This window comes from Drechmeria coniospora, chromosome 02 (assembly GCF_001625195.1).
Source record: "Drechmeria coniospora strain ARSEF 6962 chromosome 02, whole genome shotgun sequence".
Taxonomy (NCBI): domain Eukaryota; kingdom Fungi; phylum Ascomycota; class Sordariomycetes; order Hypocreales; family Ophiocordycipitaceae; genus Drechmeria; species Drechmeria coniospora.
In genome coordinates, this window is record NC_054390.1 from 220058 (window position 1) to 242299 (window position 22242).

At 63.0% G+C, this 22242-nt stretch overlaps 3 protein-coding genes across 3 annotated transcripts; all 3 read right to left on the reverse strand.

Annotated features, from left to right (window-relative positions):
• Window positions 1-287: 287 nt before the first annotated feature.
• DCS_03346 (acetyl-CoA carboxylase) lies at window positions 288-7237 on the reverse strand (the record flags this gene model as incomplete). Its single annotated transcript, XM_040800665.1, has 3 exons — window positions 288-1825; window positions 1877-7004; window positions 7061-7237. The coding sequence occupies 3 exons, from the start codon at window positions 7235-7237 to the stop codon at window positions 288-290; spliced, it is 6843 nt and encodes a 2280-aa protein (XP_040655698.1).
• A 4248-nt stretch (window positions 7238-11485) lies between these two features.
• Window positions 11486-14124, reverse strand: DCS_03347 (nuclear distribution protein nudE; the record flags this gene model as incomplete). Its single annotated transcript, XM_040800666.1, has 4 exons — window positions 11486-13012; window positions 13072-13347; window positions 13604-13969; window positions 14107-14124. 4 exons carry the CDS (start codon window positions 14122-14124, stop codon window positions 11486-11488), a joined length of 2187 nt encoding a protein of 728 aa, XP_040655699.1.
• Window positions 14125-14761: 637 nt separating this feature from the next.
• On the reverse strand, window positions 14762-19867 carry DCS_03348 (uncharacterized protein; the record flags this gene model as incomplete). Its single annotated transcript, XM_040800667.1, has 1 exon — window positions 14762-19867. The coding sequence occupies one exon, from the start codon at window positions 19865-19867 to the stop codon at window positions 14762-14764; it is 5106 nt and encodes a 1701-aa protein (XP_040655700.1).
• Window positions 19868-22242: the final 2375 nt, after the last annotated feature.

Genomic DNA, 22242 nt, shown 5'->3' on the forward strand with positions numbered 1-22242 from the left:
TACTCGTGCTTGAATAATACATATCGACTTGAAACCTAGGACCTGTCGTCACGACGATGCATGCTCCAACGATGCATGCTCCAACGATGCTGCTCCAACGATGCATGCTCCGAAACGTTACTCCGTCACCTGAGCTGCGCCGGAAACAAACAACGGCGCATGGACCAAGGCGTGCTCGTGCTTGAAAAATAAATATTGAAACCTAGGACCCGTCGTCATGATGATGCATGCTCTAGCCATGCATGCTCCAAGATCTACCAAACAAACGCCCGAATGCCGGCAAAACACTACTCCTTGAGGTACTTGAGAATCGCCTCCCGCTCCTCGACCGGCATCACCCGCAGCACCTCGCGGACGCCCTTGAAGCCCGCCTCCTTGTGCGCCCGCACGACCTCGCCCAGCTCGCCCGACAGCTTCTCCGCCTTGAGGGCCTCGACCTTTTCGCCAATCGTCTTCCTCTCCTTCTCGTACCACTCCGCCACCTCCCTGTCCTTTCCGTCCCAGCCGACGATGCCCGACCAGCTCTCGAGCAGGTGCAGGTTGCGCGCCCGCGCGTCGTTGGACTTGGCCGTGCCCTGCTCCTTCGTCGTCAGCAGGCTCGACGCCATGCGCCGGAGGATGTACTCCTCGTTGAGGCGGCGCCGCAGGCGCCAGTAGAAGAAGCGACGGGCGTTGGTCCACTCGAGCACCTCGCGGATCACGCCCTTGGCCTTCATGCGGCCGGCGCGGTCGTGCAGGTCGGCGAACTGCACGGCAATCTGCGCGTACACGGGCAGCAGCTTCTTCTCCCGCTCCACCATCTTCTGCTTGATGGCCGCCGAGGCCTCCGCCGAGAGCCCGGCGTTGTCGAGCTGCTTCTTGAGGTCGGCGTACGTCGGGTCCATGCGCGCCATCGTCTGCAGCTGCTTCTCCTTGCGGTACTTGATGCCGATGATGCCGTCGGGCTCGAGCACGCCGCCGCGCGCCTCGACGTCGGCGTACATCTCCATGGCCGTCGGGTTGATGGTCGGGTCCACGACGACCCACGAGCCGCCGCGGAGCTCGCCAAAGGGCGGGATGTAGACGAAGATGGGCTGCTCAAAGTCCACGAGCGCGTCGACGATGAAGGAGCCGTACTTGAGCACCTCGTTGTACATGTCCCGCTGGCCGCCCGAGAAGCCTCGCCAGTTGGCCAGGATCATGAGCGGCAGCTGCTCGCCCTTGTTGAAGTCGTTGATGGCCTGCGCCGTCTTGAACGCCGAGTTGGGGTACCACACGCCGCCCGCCTCGTTGCTGACCTGCTCCATCGAGTCGGGGTTGGCCGGGTCGGCGGGCGTCACGTTCTCGACCGAGCGCGTCTCGACGGCGATGACGCCCATGGGGATGCCGCTGAGGCGCGCGCGGCCGACGACGACGGTGCGCGCCCAGCCGCCGAGCGTCTCGACGAACGAGTCCTTGTCGAAGAGTCCGGTGCGGAAGGTTCCGTCGTCGTCGGCCTTGCCCGAGATCATCCACCGCACGTCGTACGGCTGCTTCTGCGGCGGGCAGTAGGTGACGTCGCGGTCCCAGTCGTCCGAGCTCGGGCTCACGGGCACGGGGCCGTTGCGCTTCTCGGGCACAAACGACATCCACTCGACGATCCTCGACACGCCGGCAAAGTCGTCGTTGGCCGTCATATGCGACACGCCGTTGCGGTACATGATCTGCGTGCCGCCGAGCTGCAGGTTGGACGTGTACACCTCGCGGCCGAGCAGGTTGTTCAGCGCCGGGGCGCCCGTGAGGATGATCGGCTGGCCCTCGATCTGGACGGCACGCTGGCCGAGGCGGACCAGGTACGCGCCGATGCCTGGGAAAGGTTAGCCATCTCCGCCGCGGCAAGGATCCTAGGCATACGCACCAACTGAGCGGCAGGTGACGAGCGTCACGGTGAAGATGTCGTTGTACGCCCGGCTCGTCGCGCCGGCGATCAAGCCCGAGCCCCGCAGGCATTCGACGCCGAGGCCGTCCTCCTCGCCGACGATGGTGACGATCTTGTGACGCTTCTCGCCGGCCTCCGACACCTCCTCCGTGATGACCTCGTCCTTGAACCGGTTCTTGGCCTTCTCGTCGAGGTACAGGTACCGGAAGCCCGCGTCCTGCTTGGACGCGTCGTTCCACGCCACCTTGAAGTGCGGCATCAGCTCCTCAGCGAGGCCGAGGCGCGCACCCGAGTTGGCCGACAGGTAGATGCGCGGGATGCCGAGCTTGCGCGCGAGCTCGGTGCACTTGTGGAAGAAGTTGTCCTCCTTGGGCCCGAAGGAGCCGATCTTGTACGTGATGTCGTTGGCGACGACGATGTAGCGCCGGCCCGCCGGGTACTCGGGGGTGCGGGCCTTGAAGACCCAGCCGACCATGCCGCACGTGTTGGTGCCGGGCTCGCGGTTCACCTCGTCGAGGTTGTCCTTGTCGTCGAGGACGAGCTCGGTGAAGGTGACGCAGTCGCCGACCTTGGGCTGCTGCGACGCGAGCGCGGGCTGGTTCTTGATGGCCTTGGTCCAGCAGTTCTGCGTCGCCTGGCGGAAGAGCTCGGGGAAGTCGTAGACGTACTGCGTGCCCATGAGGTGCGCCTTGTACCGCTTCGGCTGGAGCGCGTTCTTGGTCGCGTAGGGCGTCGAGACGGACATGAGATGCATCGGGCCCTTCTCCTTGGTGCCGCCGATGCTGTGGAAGACCCAGTCGCCCTTTTCCGACTTGCGCTCGGCGTACATGTCGACGTCGACGACGTAGCCCGACGTGTTGGTGATGACGACGCGGAGCGGGTACGGCGTTCCGGCGCTCGGATCGGTGCAGATGATGCGAATCTCGACCTGGGCGACGCGCAGCCTCCAGCCGCGGGCGCCGAAGCGGTCGAGGAAGCCCTGGAGGCTCTGCTCGACCTGCTGCGGGTCGAGCGAGAAGACGGGGCTGAAGTTCATGAAGATGTGGTTCAGATCCGACGAGTTGTTGCCGATGATCTCGAGCGCGTCGAAGATGTCGTTGATGACACGGTCAGCCTCGGAGATGAGGTACTCGGCCGTCGGGATCTCGTCGCGGAGGCGGCCGGGACGGATGACGGCGCGCGTGAAGTAGCGCTTGTCGGTGTCGACGGCCTTGCCGACGCCCTCGTAGACGTGGATGTTCTTGTTCTCGGTGAAGACGGGCTTGATGTGGAACTTGGTGAGGCGCGCGAGCTCCAGCTGGAAGGCCAGCGCCGGCTCGCTGTGGCGGATGCTGTCGTCCTCCTCGTACTCAGGGCCGCGGAAGGTGTAGTAGCCGGGGTACGAGCCGTCGTTGTGGCCGCAGATGAAGGTCAGGCGGCGCACGCCGCGGACGAGCAGCTCGCTCTTGAACTGCTGGACGATGGGCAGGATGCGCGCCAGCACCTCGTGGTCCTCGGTGCTCTCCGTGTCGCGGACGGCGACGTTGATGACGGCCGACAGCTCGTCGTCCTTCTTGACGTCCCGCTTGACGGCGCTGAAGGGCCGGCGCTTGCCGCTGAGGTCGGCGAGCATCTGCGTGCCGTTGTGCTGCTTCTTCTGCTTGTTGTGGAAGGCGATGGTCTCGAGCGCCTTCTGGATGAGCTCCTCGGCCTCCTCGAGGTACTTGCAAGGCACGATGATGCCCTTGCGGGTGGGCTCCTCCTCCCACTTGCTCGTGAGGTACGACATGTCGCTGATGGAGTTGATGCGCTTCATGTTGAGCTCGGCGACGCCGGGCGTGCCGGGCGTCGACGGCAGGCCCGACTGCAGCGGCAAGCCGAATTCGGACTGGCCAATCTTGCGCAGCTGAAAGTCCCACGAGACGAACTGGGGCGTGTCCGTCTCGTCGCTGTGATAGGCGATCTCGTTGAGGACGTAGGCGCGGTAGGCGCGGCGGATGTAGACCTCGAGCGACGCCAGGCCCACCCAGGGGTCTTCGTGGGCGAAGAAGAGCGGCAGGACGTCGAAGACGGTGTACTTGGAGTCGACGACCTCCTTGATGACGTCGAGGTTGGGCTCGCGGTGGTCCCAGCCGCTCTCGCCGTAGCGCGACTCGACGACCGACGAGCGCAGGATGTGCTCCATCTGCGAGGTGCGCTCCTCGAGGGACGGCAGCGAGCACTGGATCATGATCTCGCGGGCCTTGAGGGACACCTTGGAGGTGGCGCGCGACGAGAGCTCCGTCAGGCGACGCAGCGAGTCCCGCAGGTACTTGCCGATGTTGCCGACGTTCGGCTTGTTCGGGCGGTACTCCTCGAGGATGGCCAGGACGAGCGAGCTCTTGGCGCTGACGCGGCTGTGGGAGAGGACGGTCTGGACGACGTTGCTCATGCTGTCCTTGTTCTGGTCGCGCAGCTTCAGGACGACGCTGTCCTCCTGGGCCTGGGTGAGGAAGAGCTTCTCCACCTCCCAGTACGAATCGAGCAGGCTCTGGATGAAGTTGAGCTCGCGCACCTTCTGGCCGTCGGCGTACGTGTCGAGGATGTCGGTGAGGGGCGCGAGCGTGGCCTTGAGCATGTCGGCGTCGGCGGCGGCGACGCTCTCGTCGAGGAACTTCTGGAAGGCCTTCTGCAGCGCCTTGGAGGGGAACTCGAGATGGCGCGCCTTGGCGCGCTCGACGATCTGGGCAAACTGGGCGTCGAGCTTGTGGGGCATGCGCGAGTGCAGGGCCGAGAACTGCGCGTTCCACTCGCTGTAGGGCAGCTCGGGGTTGCGGAGCATGGCGATGAGCTCCTTGAGGGCGGGCGCCATGATGACGGAGTTGTCGAAGCCCATGAGGATGTTGGTGATGATGTCGCGGAGGACGCCGAAGCGCTGCGAGGGCTTGTTGCCGACGACGACGGGGTCGCCGTACGAGGGCAGCTTGTCGACAAAGGCCTGGGCCTGCTTGACGCGGCTTGGGTCGTCGAGGGCGAGGATGCCGAGGATGTCGCCGGCCTCGAGCGTCGCGCCGGGCTGCTTGATGAGCTGGACGACGCCGTCCTCCTGGGCGACGAGGGGCATGTACATCTTCATGACCTCGACCTCGGCAAAGGTCTGGCCGGCCTTGACGTGCGTGCCGTTCTCGACGGCGTACTTGACGAGCTTGCCGGGGCTCGGCGTGCGCAGCTGCGTCGGGTCGTTCTCCTGCTCGAGCAGGCACGTCTTGCCGTCGACGGAGAGGCGCGTGGCGCCGACCTCCTCCTTCCAGTAGACGTTGTGGCTGTGGCCGTCGAGGAGGACGAGGAGGCCGCCGTCGCTGAGGGCGCGGACGCCGATGGAGCACTTGGAGCCGTTGATGAAGAGGTGGTAGCTGTCGGGGCTCGCGCGCGTGGCCGTGAACTTGTAGCGGAAGCCCTCGTAGATGAAGTCGATGGTGAAGACGGTCTTGAGGATGTCCTTGGACGGCACCTGGCCCTTCTCGAGGCCGGCGCGGTACTCGGCCATGCAGGCCTCGCTGGCGATGTGGGCCCTGGTGACGGCGCCGCAGACGACGGCGAGCATGGTGTCGGGGCGCTCGGCGGTGAGGCGCTTGGAGATGAGCTCGTCGAGCCAGCCGGTCGAGATGGTGTTGTCCTCAAAGGCCTCGGTCTCGAGCAGCTTGATGAGGTACTCGACCGTGGTGCGGAAGTCGCCGCGGATGCTCAGCTCCTTGAGGGCGACGACCATGTGCTTGCGCGAGGCCTGGCGGTTCTCGCCGTAGGCGAAGATGTGGCCGAACTGGCTGTCGGAGAAGCTGTGGATGCCGCCCTGGGTGCCGACGGAGAAGTAGCCCCAGACGTTGGAGCTGCTGCGGAAGTTGAGCTCGTGCATGACGCCGTTGGAGGGCTTGAAGCCCTCGCCGGGGTCCTCGGAGGTGATGCGGCAGGCCGTCGTGTGGCCCGTCGGCGTCGGCCGGCGCTGGTTCTGGGCGCTGTGCTCGTTCTTGAACTCGAAGTCGATCTCGCCCGCCGTCTTGGGGTCGACGCCGTAGAGGAGGCGGATGTCGCGGATGCGGTGCAGCGGCAGGCCCATGGCGATCTGCAGCTGGGCGGCCGGCAGGTTGACGCCGCTGACCATCTCGGTGGTCGGGTGCTCGACCTGGAGGCGCGGGTTGAGCTCGAGGAAGTAGAACTTGTCGTCGGCGTGCGAGTAGAGGTACTCGACGGTGCCGGCCGAGACGTAGCCGACGAGGCGGCCGAGACGCACGGCCGCGTCCTCCATGGCGCGGAAGGTGTCGGGCTTGGCGATTGTGACGGGCGCCTCCTCGATGATCTTTTGGTGGCGGCGCTGGACGGAGCAGTCGCGGCCGAAGAGGGAGATGTTGTTGCCGTACTGGTCGGCGAGGAGCTGCACCTCGAGGTGCCTCGCGTTGCCGGCGAGCTTCATGATGAAGATGGGCGAGCCGGGGATCTCGCTGGCGGCCGCCTTGTAGAGGGCCTCGAAGCCTTCCTCGGCGACGGCCTTGCGGATGCCCTTGCCGCCGCCGCCCTCGGAGGCCTTGATCATGACGGGGAAGCCGATGTCCTTGGCGCGCTGCAGGCCCTCCTGCCAGGAGGCGACGCAGCCCTTGCTGTAGACGTCGTCGGGGACGGTGACGATGCCGTGGGCGTCGACCTCGACCTCGCGGACGCCCGTGCCGGACCAGGGGATGCAGGGGACCTCGGCGTGCTGGGCGACGATGGTCGACGAGATCTTGTCGCCGAGGGAGCGCATGGCGGAGCCGGGGGGGCCGATGAAGACGATCTTGTTGGGCGAGGCGGCGAGCGACTCGGGCAGCTTGGGGTTCTCCGAGGCGTGGCCCCAGCCGGCCCAGACGGCGTGCACGTTCATGCGCTCGGCGATGTCGACGATGAGCTCGACGTTGGCGTAGTTGTGGTTATTGGTGCCGCCGGGCACCTCGACGTAGTGGTCGGCCATGCGGATGTAGTCGGCGTTGGCCTGGAGGTCCTCGGGCGTGGCCATGACGGTGAAGTGGATGGCCCGCTCGTCGCCGAACGTCTCGTAGGCCCACTTCCGCACCGAGCGGATCTCCTTGACGGCGGCGATGCCGTTGTTGGCGATGAGCACCTGCGGGCGAGGGTCAGCGGGCCGCTCCGACGGCTGGCGGATCGAGCGTCACTCACGTTGGTGATGACGGTGTGGCCGTCATGCTGGGCGACAAAGTCCTTGACCTTGCTCGTGGCGGCGCTCGCCAGCTTGTTGCCGCCGATGAAGTGGTCGGCGATCTTGTGCTTTTGTGCGTAGGAGGCCTTGCCGTTGACGACGGGCACCGTCCGCCCGTTTGTCGCGGCATCGGCCATGATGTGAGAGGGAGTGAGGGGGGGGGGGGGCGAGGGGAGATGGCGAGGGGAGAGGGCGAGGCCGAGAGAGTGCCGTGGGTATCAGAGGACGTCGAGGGCAGGAAGCACGCGGCAGAACGGGGGCGTCGCGGTCAAGGAGTCGTCATGAACCGTCGTTATCGAGGGCGGCCGCTGCTGCTGGAGGGACGAGACAACCGGGAGGAAGCAGACGAGGCGGAGGAAGGGTGACGGCGGCTACGGGGCGGTGCCAAGGACGGAGGGCGAGACGAAGGACGAGTTTTCCGCTGCCACAGGACAAGGACGATGACGAGAAGGAGGGCGAGGGCGACGATGAGGATGAGGAGGGAGGACGTTTGGGCGAAGGGGATGACGGAGTGCGTGGTGGAAAGATTAATGAAGCGTAGAGCCGAAGAAAGCTCGGAAGTCGTGGTTGGCGGTCCGTCAGTCGCACTACGAGGCACACCTGCCAGGGCACCCCATCAATCTGTTGGGACCCATCTTCGCACGGTGCTGGCAGAAAAAAAATGGAACTCGCGACGGCCAGCAACGCACTAGACCAGGCACCCGTTTGGGGGGGGGGAGGGGCGATGGCACTACCGGTTAGAGCCAACCCAGCAAGACCGGAGCACAGTGCGAGCGGGCGGTGGGTCGCGGTTGGCATGCAAAGTCACCCATGTCCGAGCTCGGGGCAAGACATGCAAGCAAGTACCTGCTGCAAGTACCTACGGTACGGTACTTATTTGTAAGTAATACTTGTAAATGCATACTGTACCTAGTAGGTTATGACTTGTAGGTGCGAGTAATTACAGCAAGTGCAGTAAGTGCACATGGAAGTGCAAGTAATTCCAGCAAGTGCAGTGAGTGCAGATGGAAGTGCCAGAACTTGGAGGTGCAAGTAATTACAACAAGTGCAGCAAGTGCAGCAAGTGCGCATGGAAGTGCAAGTGCTTGTACGGTACTTTGTACTGCTCTGGCAAGTAGCGTCACCGCGGCGGCAGTGTCAATGAATACTAGGAACCAAAGTACTAGGTACAGAATGCAGTACAAGTACTAGGTACAGTATGCAGTACCAGGTTCGTGGTCCGACGCCTACAACCGCTGCGGAATAAGAGCAATACAGTTAGGTACGCTGCATACTTGCACCCTGACCAGGCGCAGCCTCTCAGCGAGCCGGGCTTACATCAGACAATCCGAGCTCGGGTCATGTGCAGGTAAGATGACGGGCAGTCGAATGGGGTCGGAGGATTGCATGGCAGCTGGATCGCCATCGTCGCAGGTCATCCAGCGCGTTCATGCGTGATGCATTCAAATGCTTACTCCGTACGTGCAGTGGCATCAGGACAGGAGGGACGCCCATGTACTCCGTAACGTGCTGTACATGTCATAATAATGGTTCAAGGTCGAAAGGACCGCCCGCTGGATATTCGCAGCATTCCAGTGCCAGCGTCGCAGCCGATGCAACGTCCCCTGCCGGACTGACGTCGCCGCGGGACAGGTGCGTATCGATAACGATTCTCCACAGTGCGACGGCAAGGCCAGACCCCTACAAAAGTACCTTGTCGCGCGTACAGTACTTACTTGCCTACCTAGTACTCTACCAAGTAATTACACTGTACCCCGTACTTGCACTGGCAATGACTGCACGAGCAGCGGTGCCCGTACCTGGGCTTGTGCATTTTGCGAGATGATATTCGCTGCCAAAAAAAAAAAAAAAAAAAAAACCATGGAGGATGACATTCTCCCAAGCGCCGTCCGTAGTATTCCCTGCCCGCGACGCAATCCATGTCGGCATTCCCTCGGCAAGCATGTTGAGTCGTTCCCTGGAGGAGTTCGTTGCCGGCGCACAGGCATCGACATCGACAGTACTTGCAGGTACATGAGAATGGCGGCCCTGACTAGCGCTGCATGTACCGGTGCATGTACTGTAGAAGTACTCTGCCGGCCATGACGATGCCCCTCCCTCCCTTGCCGAGGCGGCGGCGCCTGTACTAGCATGCCCTGGCACGGCCTGGCACAACGTCAGTAGTGGTACTTGCACAGTACCTGCTTCAGTATCGTCTGCACTGTACTCAAGTGTACAGTGCTTGCAGGTACGGTGCGGTCACGGTCGATCAGTTTCCATTACCTTCCAACGTAATACCACAGTGCGTACTCCGTACATGTACTGCACTATACTGTACTCTACTGTACTGTGCTATACTGTACTCTACTGTACTGTACTCTACTGTACTCTACTGTACTGTACTGTACTCTACTGTACTGTACTGTACTGTACTGTACTGTACTCTACTCTACTCTACTCTACTGTACTCCGTACGTACTCCTACAACGTCCACGAACATGGTTGCACATTAGGCTTCCCGTCTCACACCGCTCACCTTTCGCCACCCTTTCCAGGTGCTCGCGTCGCTGCCGACATGCGTTAATGTCCACGAGCGATCGACTTTGGCTCGAGCCCGGAGCAGAGATGTCTCAAACGGTGAGTGCTGCGGCATCCTTCCTCCGCTTGGGTTGTTCCAAGTCTCCTTGCTCGTTCGCTCAGCATTAGCAGGTTCGCCCGCCCATCCGCCCGACAGCGACTTCCAGACGCCATGCCATGGCCGGGGTCAAATCAACAGATTTGACTCGTGAGTGACGCCGGCATTGACATCGCCACCGCCGAGGAGTGCCGGTATTACGAGCAGAGCATTCGCCGCCTGTGTGAGAGCTGGCGAGAGTGCTGGCGAGGGCACCTGGCCCCAATTGTTGAGCGACCGCCGTTAGGCCCTGCTGCTAGGCAAGTACAGTGTACTTGGTGGCCGGCAACGAGCCAACCAACCAGCCCACCCACCCCTCTCTCCCCCCCCCCCCTCCCCGCCTTTGTCTCACCCAATCCAGTCAATCCAGTCCGAAAAAAAAAACCCGACTTGCTGGGTCCGTCATGCATTCCTAACCTCCAGCACGGTACGGAGTTATTACTCCCCAGAGTCCCTCGAGCACGCACACATGGGCTTGTACAGTACTTGTGTGTGCGAGTACAGTAACGCAGGCATGGCAAGTACTGTGCACCCAGAAATCAACGTTATCGTGCCGCGAGTATTACAAGGATTACATGACTGGCACTTCGTACCTTTCACCGACCCGAGAAACGACGTCTCTCAACATTGCTCCGACCCTCGGCGGGGCCCATCGAGACTATCGCTCCACACCGACGCTCCACACTCTGCCAACCGTCCGCCGCTGACGACGGACCTTGACCGTCGGCACACCGGGCCGATACCACTCCGCCCGCTTCCCTGCGCGCCGCCGAATCTCCTCTCCTCGCCGTCCGGCTCGGCGCATTTTGAATTTCGCCCCGAGATTGGTCGAGCAAGCACGAGGGCGCCTCGGCCGAGCAGCGCATGGCAGAGCCGTCGTGTCGGCGCGAGGAGAATCGTGGCCAGCCAAGGCTCCACGCCTGCGTCATCCAGTCTCCGTTGCCGTGCCGGTTCCGTCGATGGCAGCACCAGAACATGGTCGGCCGCACCACTCTCCCGCGGAAGCATTCACGCAACGTTGACATGGTGACACGGTGTGGCGCGGAGAATCTCCAGCTCATCTCTGTAATGTCTACTCGATTATATAATCACATCACCGCCGACGGTGGTTTGGTCCAGCTGCTGCCCCCATCCCGCCACCAAAATCAACAACCAGGGGACCTTTGCATGGCGCTGCGTGCGTGCGAGCGAACGGCAGGCGAGGCGTGCGGCGTGCACAAACTGGTGCGTGCATGCGTGTGCGCGTGCGTGCGTGTGCGTGCGTGTGTGTGCGGCGCGTGTCTGTGTGCGACGTGTGTCTCTGTGCGAGTATGTCTTGTGTGCATGCGAGCGTGTGTGCGTGTGTGTGTGCGTGCGTGGATGTGTGGGCGTGTGTGTGTGTGTGTGTGTGTCTATGGGTGTATGTGTGCGTTTGTGTGTTTGTGTTTGTGTGCCTGTTTGTTGATACAGGCGGCTGTGCGGCTCTGCGGCTCTGCGGCTCTGCGGCTCTGCGGCTCTGCGGCTCTGCGGCTCTGCGGCTCGACGGCTCGACGGCTCGACAGTGCTGTGCATCATGTCATCATGACTCTGACGGCTACCCTCGACCGCTCGTCAACGGCAAACGAAATGTGGCAAAGCAAAGGGGGTATTGTGGCACGAAAGACGAGCGGCCGTTGCGCGACGACAGACGATGAATTGTCGGCCGGCAAACGCGTGAGATGGCGGACCGCGGCCGGAGCCGTGAGCCTTCGACTCAGTACGTCTCGCCGAGGTCGCTGAGCTTCCGCCCGCCAGACATGCTGAGCCGTCCCGGCGCGCCGCCGCCGGCCACGCCCGTGCTGGTGCGCCTGCCGGCCGCGTTGACGCCTCCGCTTTGCCTCCGCATGCCCGACGCGGGCATCGGGATGCCGCTGATGCCCGCCTCCATCTCCAGTCTCGAGTACGTGCCCCGCCGGCTGGGCGTCCGGAGCTCGCCCTCGAGCTCCTCCTCGTCCATGCGGCCGATGCTCGTCGAGTGGCCGTGCATCGGCCCGCTCATCGACGACCGCGGCCGGCCGAGCGGCGTTCGGGCCCCGGACATGGACGTCCTCGACATGGGCCGCGGCGGCGCGATCATGTCGTTCCTCGACGCCGGTCGGGCGTACGACGACAGGCTCGCGCGCGAGCTCGGCCGGCTGCTCTCCGACTCGGGCCCGCGGTTCGGCAGCGGCCCGAACGAGAGCCTGCTCATGCCCGACGTGCTCAGCCGCGGCACGTGGCTCTTGCCCGACGTCGACGCTCGCGGGTTGAAGCCCGTCGGCGTCGCCTCGTCGTCGCACGCCGCCGACGAGGCCGACGAGGCGACGGTGCGCTTCCGAGATCGGATCGTCACCGACGGCGGCACGATGGATCCGTGCAACCCCGACCGCGGCGAGGACCGAGGGGGCGTGCTCGCCGGCGCCGGAAGCTTGGACCGTGCCGACTGCACCTTGGCCTCGAGCCGCTGCATCTGCGCCGTGAGCGTCCGGATGTGCGTCAGCGAGTTGGACGCCGGAAGCTTGTTCGTCACCGCCCGACTCTTGGTCGACCTGTTCGCCGGCGTCCGCAGGGCCGCCGCGCCGCCCGACATGCGACTGCCGGCGCGGCTGAGCGTCCCGATGCTCGGCCTGCCGCGCGGCTTGGGCGTGTTGCCGCCGTTGTCGAGCGACGGCAGCCTCGACTTGCGGGCCGTCGGTCCGCCGGCCCTGAGCGTCGTCGACTGTCGCATCTGCACCGAGACGTCCGACATGGGCGGCGACGGCGGGTCCGACGCGGCATCGGCCGACTTGGACTCGGGCGGCGTCGTGATGAGCGGCGAGCTCGCCGTCGAGTTCGGCGAGGCCGAGGCGTGCTTGTCAAAGGTCGGCGAGCCGAGCACCGACAGGTCGGTCGAGATGGTCGAGAGGTGGGCCGACTCCTTCTTGTTGATCTTGTGCTGCATCAGCTCCGCCTCGATCTTGAGATCGGCCAGCTCCTCGCGAAGGCGCTGCGACTCGATCCGGAGCTTCTCGCGCTCCTGCTCGCCCGACTTGATGTCCTCGTCCATCAGGACGGCACGCTCGATGGCCTGGTTGTACTTGCTTTCCATGTCCTCGAGCGACGACGTCGTGTTGCGCGCCTGCCGCTCAAAGTCGTCGTTGGCCACCTCGGTGTCCCGAAGCCGCAGCTGCAGCGATCGGTTCGAGTCGCGCAGCGTCGTGATCTCCTTTTCGAGCGCGTTCTGCGCCGTGCTGGCCTCGGCTTTCGATTCCTTGTATTTCCTCTGCACCCGTCAGCGTTTCCCCCGAGGCCGCCTGCCCGTGGGAGTCTGGGGCCACCCACCTTCCACTCCTCGACCTCGAATCCCAACGACTCGGCCCTTTCTTGCAGGATCCGCTCCTGCTTCTCGGCCCGCTCAATGTCCTTTTCCAGCTCCTGCTCGAGCTCGCGGCTCGACTCGCGAAACTCGCTCAGCTCCGACTCGAGCATCTCATACTGGGCCTTGTACCAGGACAGGGCGTCCTTGGCGCTCGTCGCCTCGCTCGGCGGCGACGAAGGTGGTTCGGCCATCCTTTGGCGTGGGTCGTGCACGAGCAAGCAGTCAGTACCGTCAGCGGCCTGTCCCCATGTGCCGTGTTTCGTCGATGAAGTTGCGTCGACGTAGGTGGACAGGGGTGCTCAATGTCCGTCAGCCTTGAGGAATCGCCGTGTTCCGGTGAGAGACGAGGGCCCGGGGGGTGCCGTGTTTGCTGTCGGTTTCAGGATAAAACGCCGACGCCTTCTCCTAGCACCGTCGTCAGTCGGATGGCACCGCGAGGCAGGGAGCTCGCAGCTGTCGAGAGCCGACAGGCAAGGTTCAACCGTCATGCCCTACCTCGGCGAGAAAAGGGAGCAGTGCCGTGCTGATTCCTCGTGTCCAGCTTCCAGGTGTCCGGCTTCCAGGAGTCCAGCGTCCAGGAGTCCAGGTGTCCAGCTTCGAGGTGTTTGTTCGTCCAAGCTCCGACGTGTCAAGCTTCGAGGTGTCAAGCTTCGAGGAGTGGGAGATGCCGGTCGTGTCGTGTCGTTTGACGCTGAGCCTTGTCGTCAAAGGCTCCGGGTCGTCGTCGTCGTTGTCGTCGTCGTCGTCGTCGTAATCGTCGTCGTTGTTGCCGACGTTGCTGGTTGCATGTTTTGGCTCGTGACGGATGGCTGTTGATGCGACGCCAGAACCGGCACTGCCAATCTCACAGCCACCTTGGCACTATTAGCGCCCCTATGGCCTAATGGGGCTATCAACGAACATGCGCGCTAATCCTCTTTTGGACTTCTCTGGCGTCACAGCAACGCTGCCTGGATCACGTGATCTACACTCGATCACTGCAACAACAAAATGCCTACCCTAGAGTGTGAATCCATCGACTCGGAGATGCTCACGAGGTAGGTTTTCTTGCTTCACGAGACGAAATTAAGCTTTGTATCACGCCAGTCATGAGAGAAAATCACAGGGGGCCAGCTTCATCGGTGCTATATATACTTCAACACCAATCGAGTGGAGTTGGCAAAAGGACTTGGTCACGGTAAACAAACACGTTTGATGCCAGGATGACAGCCCCTCTGGTTGCACCCTTACGTCGATGAACCGTAGCATCGAGGTTCGAGATTGTCGACCAAAACACCATTATATCATATTGATCACAGTTATCATATTATCCTCTGGTTGCATCCTCACGACGATGAACCGTAGCATCGAGGTTCGAGATTGTCGACCAAAACACCATTATATCATATTGATCACAGTTATCATATTATCCTCTGGTTTCATCCTCACAACGATGAACATAGTTACTCTGGTTGCACCCTCACGGCGATGAACCGTAGCATCGAGATTCGAGATTATCAATCATTGCACCATGTCATCATTATCATCACAATCATCATGCCCTCTGGTTGCACCTTTATGGCGATGAACCGTATCATCGAGATTCGAGATTGAAAATCATCACACCGTGTCATCATAATCATCACAATCATTACATTGCGAAGCCGTTCTCGGCTACCGCTGCTGACATGGCCATGCACCAAAGCCCCTGCCGATGTGGAAGCCGTGCCAAGGAGCCCGAGGCCGTCGAGGTATCATTACGCTCATTACACATGATGGATATATATACAGTGCAGGCAAACGCCGTCGTGCGCACGAATCGCTTACAATCTTGCATGTCCCGCTGCTCCCCATACCTTCTTGGCCCTCTTCGTTCCCGTCGCGGCGGCGCCAAAGTTGTGCAGACGCTCGCCGATGAGGTACGCCTCGTCGCGGATGCCCACCTTCCAACCGTTGAACACCCTGACCATGCGGAAGAGCTTCCTCATCACGACGGCCGCCAGCGCGGATGCCGGATACGAGTATCGGTACAGGATGGCGAGATTGGCCGCCCGGACGCCTTCGTCGGCGGCGGCGTAGAGATCGGCGGCGAGCTCGGTCCTGACGAAGATGCTCATCATCAGGGGCGGGTAGAACGTGGCCACGGCCGCCATCACGACGCCGGGGATCACAAAGGCCCTCGTCAGGACGCCAATGTTGGGTCGCAGCCACCCGTTGCGCATGACGGTCCGCACGGCCGTCGAGATTCGGCTGTCGGGGAGCAGCGACCGCAGCATCCGCGTGCCGAGGTTCAGGTACAGCAACCCCAGCGTCCAGGCCTGTATGAGGCGGACGGTGTGACGGTCGACCGTCCGCTCGGGCTCCCGCGCCGCCGTTGGCGGGTTCATGTACGTGTGCAGCGGGATGGTGACGTAGAGCTCCATCGTCGTCGAGAAGAGGAGCGGGAAGACGAGGAGGAGGAAGAAGTAGGCGTACAGGAGCTTGGCCGCCCGGACGACGGCCGACAAGGTGCGGCGCGCGACGCCGCCGCCCTTGATCTCCTCCCACGCCGCGCCGACCCAGCCGCGCGCCTGGGCGACGAGGCTCCGGGCGCGGAAGACGGCGTAGGCGACGGTGCCGATGAGGTAGATGCCGATGCTGAAGGCGTAGATGTCGTTGGTTCGGATCCCCTCGGGGATCAGCGCCTTGAACATGGTCCTCCCGAGGGCCAGCGGGATGACGGTGATGCCGACGCCCGTGACGGCGGCAAAGAGCCAGATGAAGAGGATGAAGAGAAAGACCCTCGTGCGGAAGTGGGGTGGGATGTACACCAGCTGGTACTGGTTGGAGGCGTAGATGTCGTTGTCCTCGTTGCCGTCCTTGCGCCTGCTGAGCTCGGTGACGGGGAGGAAGACCTTCCGGCCCTTGGGTATCTTGACCCGGTCCGAGGCCGGCGCGCGCACGAAGCGGCCGCTCTTGACGAGCTGTCTCGAGCCGACGAGGTGCTTCTTGCGCCGCCGCAGTATCCTCTCCTCGCGGCTCGAGATGGGAGGGTTGGGCTTCGCGTGGCCGCCCTCGAAGGTGTCCCGCCACGTCTTGGGGATGACCTGGTTGAACTTGTCGAGCTCGAGGAACAGAGGCCTGACCCGCAACCGATGGCGCAGGCCCGGATCCAGCTGCAGGGTGCCCTCCTCGTCGATTCGTCGCTCGCCGAAGAGAAAGTACGTCAGGCGCAGGGCGCGGGCGCACTTGCGGAACCACCAGGTGTACATGGTGTGCAGGCCGTCGCCGGGCTTGAAGACCTTGACGGCCAGGGGCATCAGGAAGTTGTAGAAGAGGAGGTCGACGGGGAACTCGAGCACCGGCTCGTTGGACGAGTAATGTATCGGCAGGACGCCCGGCAGCGCGTAGGCCAGCCCCCAGACGACGCCGCCGAGGCAGACGATGACGAGCGCACCGTACACAAAGGCCGAGAAGAGTATCTTCCTCAGCTGCGTCGTGAGGTTGCGCTCGAGCACGTCGCGGACGGGGTGAAACTCGGGGTCGTCGGGATCTCGGATGAAGTCTAGGACGAAAGGGATCAGCAGGCGGGCGTAGGGTCGCCGGGGGCAGCAAGGGGGCCGGGGGGAGGCACTCACACAAGACGCCCGGTCGCATGATCTTGCGGCACATGGAGACGAAGAGGGCAAAGTGAAACATGTACCCGGTGCCGACGAACCAGTGGACGAAGATGGAGGTCAGGGGGTAGTTGTAGGTGAACATGACGCGCGAGCGGACCGTGATGCTCTCGAAGAGCGGCAGCAGGGCGACGTCGAGGAGGAGTCCGCAGTAGAGGGGGAAGACGAGCATCTCGATGCTGATGATGAGGATGACCTTCATGATGCCGCTCGCCTGGTGCAGCGTGTCGATGACGCCGGCCTCCCAGGCCTGCATCAGGTTGCCCGTCGAGAAGGGCGTGCCTCGCCTCAGGTACATGGCGCCGACGGCGCAGATGGTCACGTAGCCGGCGAGGATGGCCCACAGACGGTCGAGTCCGGACCAGTAGGCGAGCTCGGGGTCGACGGGAGGCCGTCCCTCGACGCCGCGCAGGTCGATGACCCACGAGCTGGGATCGAGCAGAAGCGACCAGAGGGCGCGGAGGCTCGCGGCGGCCGAACCGGCGGCGCCGGTCGCCGCGGCGAGGAGCAGCCTGCCGTCCGACGCAGCCAAGCTCACGGTGGCGAGGGAGGCCAGCGTCAGGTGGGCGCTGCCGAGGGCCGACGACAGGGACCCCTTGACGGCGACGAGGGCCTCGTGGCTGATGGCGGAGAAGTTCTTCATCTCCGACGCCGTCGTGGGAAAGTCCATGAGGGCGCACTCCATGACGCGCTTGGCGGCGCCCGTCCACAGGGCCCACGAGGCCTTTCGCGCGACGACGACCTTGGACTCGAGGGCGCCGCCGACGACGCCGGTGAACATCTGGACGAGGTTGAGGGCGCACCACGAGGCCAGGCCGCCGACGATGATGCTCGCGTCCTGCACGACCTTGGACAGCTCGAAGAGCATGCGGACCAGCTGCAGGGGGTTGGCGACGGTCCAGACGCTCAGCCGGCCGATGTTGTAGGGGACGAAGATGCAGGCGAAGATGGTGACGGAGACGAGGACGGCGCAGAAGATGGCGTTCTGGAAGAGGCCGGCGATGGGTCCGCGCATGCCGATGAGCTCCATGACGCCCTCGAACTCTTCGAGGTCGTCGATGACCTCGACATCGACGCCCTGGCCGCCGACGGCGTCGACGTCCCTGTCGTCGGGCTCGACGTCGTCGTCGGGGCCGTCGGCCATCGGGACGTCGACCCAGCCGTCGTCGTCGTGGTGAGGGTCGTCGGCGTCGAGGTTCTGATGCTCATCGAGACCTCCCCACATGAAGTCGGCCATCCAGCCGAGGAGCCCCTGCGGCTCGACGTGGCTGGGCGCCTCGGCCTGGTCGGCCTGGTCGGCCTCGGGGGGATGGGCCGCGACGGCTCCGTTCTCGGTATCGGCATGCGCGTGATGCTCGTCATCGCGAGGGTATCCGTTCTCACGGTCGACCGAGGAGGCTCCGTCGGCTCGGAACGACGGCGACTCCTCGTCGGCCGACGAACGTGGCGGCAGGTCGGCAAACGACCAGTTGTTGCTGCCGAGAGGATGCACGGCGGCGCGAGGCCTCGGGCCATCCGAGGCGGCGCGTGGCCTCGACGAAGCGGCTCGCGGCTGCTCCGGCGCCGGCCAGGCCGCCGCCACTTCCTTGCCCTTGGAGGCGCTCGCCAGCGCCGTCAACTCGTCGGCGCGGTCCTCGACGGCCGCTCGAGGATGCTCCTCCGGCGCGGCCGACGGCACGGTCAGCGACAGGGCGAGGGCGTTTTCGACGTCGTCGCGTTTCGTCATGGAACGGCGGGTCACGTCGACCCAGTAGCCGAGGCGGTCCTCGAGCCCCTCCTCCTCGACGATCTGCAGGATGCGTTCCAAGTCCCCGTTGGCCCGTCGATAGATTCGCAGGTAGTCCATGACGCTGGAGCGACTGTCGGCGTCGTCGGCGTCGGCGACGGCAAAGGGTCGACGGGCGGCCGGCCGATCGGACGGCATTTCCGGCGGCGACGTTGCCTCGTCGACGGGCGTGGCCGTCGTCGACGGCCCTTCCTGGCCATCCTGCTCGCGGCCGACGCCCATCCCGGCCATGTCGGATTCGGCGGTCGAGCTCTCGGGCGCCGGCATCACGGGCAGGGGCGTGCTCGCGCGGGTGCTGCCGTCGGGCACCTCGCCGTCCGAGTCGGAATCGACGGGCTCCCGCAGCGGCTCAACCATGGGCAGCGGCGGCGGCGGCGGCGGCGGCTCGGCCGGCTCGTCGGCGTGCGGCGCGGGGAGGTCATCATTCTCGGGCTCAAAGGCGGCGCGCATGTTGATCTCGGGCTGCTGCTGCACGACGTAATCGCGGACGAGTATGACGAGGATGAAGCTCAGGATGACGAGGATGGTGATGATCTGACCCTCGAGGACGGTGACGACGGTGCTGTTGACGGTCGGGCTTCGCGTGAGGTTCTTGAGCATCCTCACGTCGCCGAGGAGGGTGCTGGCGGTCGGCACGGTCAGGTTCAGGCCGCTCGCGTGCGAGGCGTCAAAGGGGCCGCCGACGCTGTCGGAGCGCGTCTTGGTGGGCATGCCGAGGGAGCCGAGGAGGATGCGGACGAGGTACTCGGACAGGTCCTCGCCGTGCAGCTCCTTGATGACGGCGGCGGCCTCGGCGGCCGAGGTGGTGGTCGGGGCCAGCAGGGGCGTGGCGGGACAGGTGCCCAGGTCCGAGGCCGAGAGCCAGAGGGCGGCGCCGGCGACGTCGCTCCTCGCGAGGACCGAGGCGGGCCCGAGGCCCTCGTCGCTGACCCAGAACATGAAGGACCAGACGGAGCGCATGAAGTAGGGCAGCCAGCAGACCCAGACGCTGACGGTGACGGCGGCGCGGAGCCAGAGGAGCAGGTTCCGCAGCAGGTAGCGGGCGACGTGCTCGAGGAAGACGTGGACGGGCAGCGACTGGGGCATGTCGGGGGCGTAGAGCTTGGTGAAGCGAAACGACGTCTTGCAGAGCTCGCAGTGCTTCTTCTGCGAGTGCGAGAGCCACTCCATCAGGCAGTCCTGGTGGACGTGCTTGATGCTGCCGCTGCACTTGCAGGGGTAGAAGAGCGGCTCGGCGGCGGTGCCCTCGCCCCTACATATCCGACAGATGGCGGGCGCCGCGTCGGGGAGCGGCGACGGTCGAGGGAGGGAGGCGGCGGCGGCGTCGTCGTCGTCCATGGTGGCGAGCTGATTCCCTCAGAGGGGCGATCTCGCGCGTGCCGAGGGGCGCATGAGGCGTCGAGCGACGGCGAGGCGAGGAGGACGGCTCGTCGCGGGCGGCGTGCTTTGCAACAGAGGCGGTTCGAACGTCGGCGGTGAGGGGGTGCCGCGAGGCTCGCCGGCCGCTCCAGGGCACGTGGTCGGGACGCCGGCCGCAAGGAGAGGGGGGACGAAGAAATTGGAGAGAGACGGGGATCGGACGGCGCTTGAGGCGTGGACGAGGTCCTTGAGAGAGGAAGACGGCGGGTGGGAGGCGGCAAGCCGATGGATGGAAGATGCAAAAGTCGAAAGGGTGGCATGGATGAGGGAGGAAGAAGAAAGCAAGGTCGAGCGGTGGAGGTAGGCGGTGGAGGAGGATGGCACGAGGGGCGAGCGGAGGCAGCGGCGGTACCTTGCCGATACCGCACCTCAGGGCGGGGTTTGGGGACGCCGACATGTACCGACGAGGTATCTCGCGGAGGGCGGTTGAACATGGCGCCGAAACAGTGCCAGCGACGCTCTCCGCCGACGCGTCTCTCCACCACCGCCCGTGCCTTTGCCGGACTCGCAGCGGCGAGGAGAGTCGGGGCATCGATTCGTCCACTCGTCGACGAGAGCACGATGGCGAGGAAAGTTGAGCGAGGGATGTGGTGCTGGAAGCACGGCGTGCTGGCTACCGATCGGTTGGTGAACCATGTTCCTCCCGCCTGTAGTTGCAGGGACTCGGTAGGTACTTTACTAATGGCCCAATGCGTGTGGGAGCTAATAATGGTGATAATGCTGTACATGTACCTGTCTAGTAGACAAGTCAAGTACAGCCTACAGGTAGGACGGCTACCTTAGTACCTACTACTAGGTAGGTACTTGGGAGGTAGGGAGCACCAAGTAATATTACTACAGTTACTCCATACTGTAAGTACAGCACTACTAGGTACTTGGTTGTACTCTGTAGACAAAAGTGACGATTCAATTTTGGTTGCGCTACCACCAATATTACAAAGCGAATTGATGCTTTGCCACCTGACAAGAGCCTACGAGGTAATACCACGGTAATTACTACCTAGTAGGTACAGCCGCTTGACAAAAGTGACGATTCAGTCTTGGTAGCACTACTCGTACAAATTGAATGACATTTTTGCCACCCTCCAAGAGCCTACGAGGTAATACTACGGTAATTACAACCTAGTAGGTACAGTCACTTGACAAAAGTAACGATTCAGTCTTGGTAGCACTACTCGTACAAATTGAATGACATTTTTGCCACCCTCCAAGAGCCTACGAGGTAATACTACGGTAATTACAACCTAGTAGGTACAGTCACTTGACAAAAGTAACGATTCAGTCTTGGTAGCACTCCTCGTACAAATTGCATCGACATTTTTGCCACCCAACCGCAAGTAAGTACTTGCGTGTACGTGCTAGGGGCAATTACTGCAAATGACGGCAGCAATACTATTGGCATTGGCATTCCCTACAGCAGCGGTAGGCTTCGTCGTCCGCCCTCCAGCATAGCCCGTGCCATGCACCCAGGGGCACGATTTACGACGGACGGTACCAGTGTTTGCTGTCTGCCGGCACAGACAGGTTACCCTGCTGACGCCTTGAACTCGTGTGGTCAACCCGCAAACGGTGTCTTATCGACGGCATTCGCAGGAGTATGAACTCGGGCCATTTGCTTTCTACCGCCGCTTGCCAGAAGACATGACACCACCAGCAGCACGATGCCATTGCGCACCAACAGCGTCCCTCTCAGAGGCACTTTGGCGCAGCACTCACCATGGCTACTAGGTACCAAGGCAAGTCCTTGCATGCCCATCCCGTAGGTACTTGGTATGTACTAGGTAGGTTGGCACGAGGTACTACGCAGTACTGACCCTCGCAATGACGCCTACAACCCCGATAACACCTACAACCGCGTAGGTACCTACAACTACACGGGTAGGTACCTGCAACCACATGGGTAAGTACCTGCAACCACATGGGTAGGTACCTGCAACTACTGTACATATGTCGGCACCTACAACTGCATACTAGGTACTAGAGTTCGGAGCAGTTGGGTGCTCCGTCGCGGCGGTGGCAGAGCTCAAGTAGCACCTGTGCCGCCAACTGGCACCAAGGACCAAGCACCGTACTGTACATGTACTGTAGCACCAGACGGCGCTGCAGACAGCAGGCACCGACAAACGGAGTATTTGTCATAATGGCCTGTCATAATGGCCCGAGAGGAATAAACACTCTGCATGTGCCGATGCAATACTTGGGTCAGTACTCTTTGAACAATTCTGCACATGTCACATGTCTAGCTTTCCTATTCATGGGAACCTAGTAGATTACCTACCGAGCGCGGTACATGT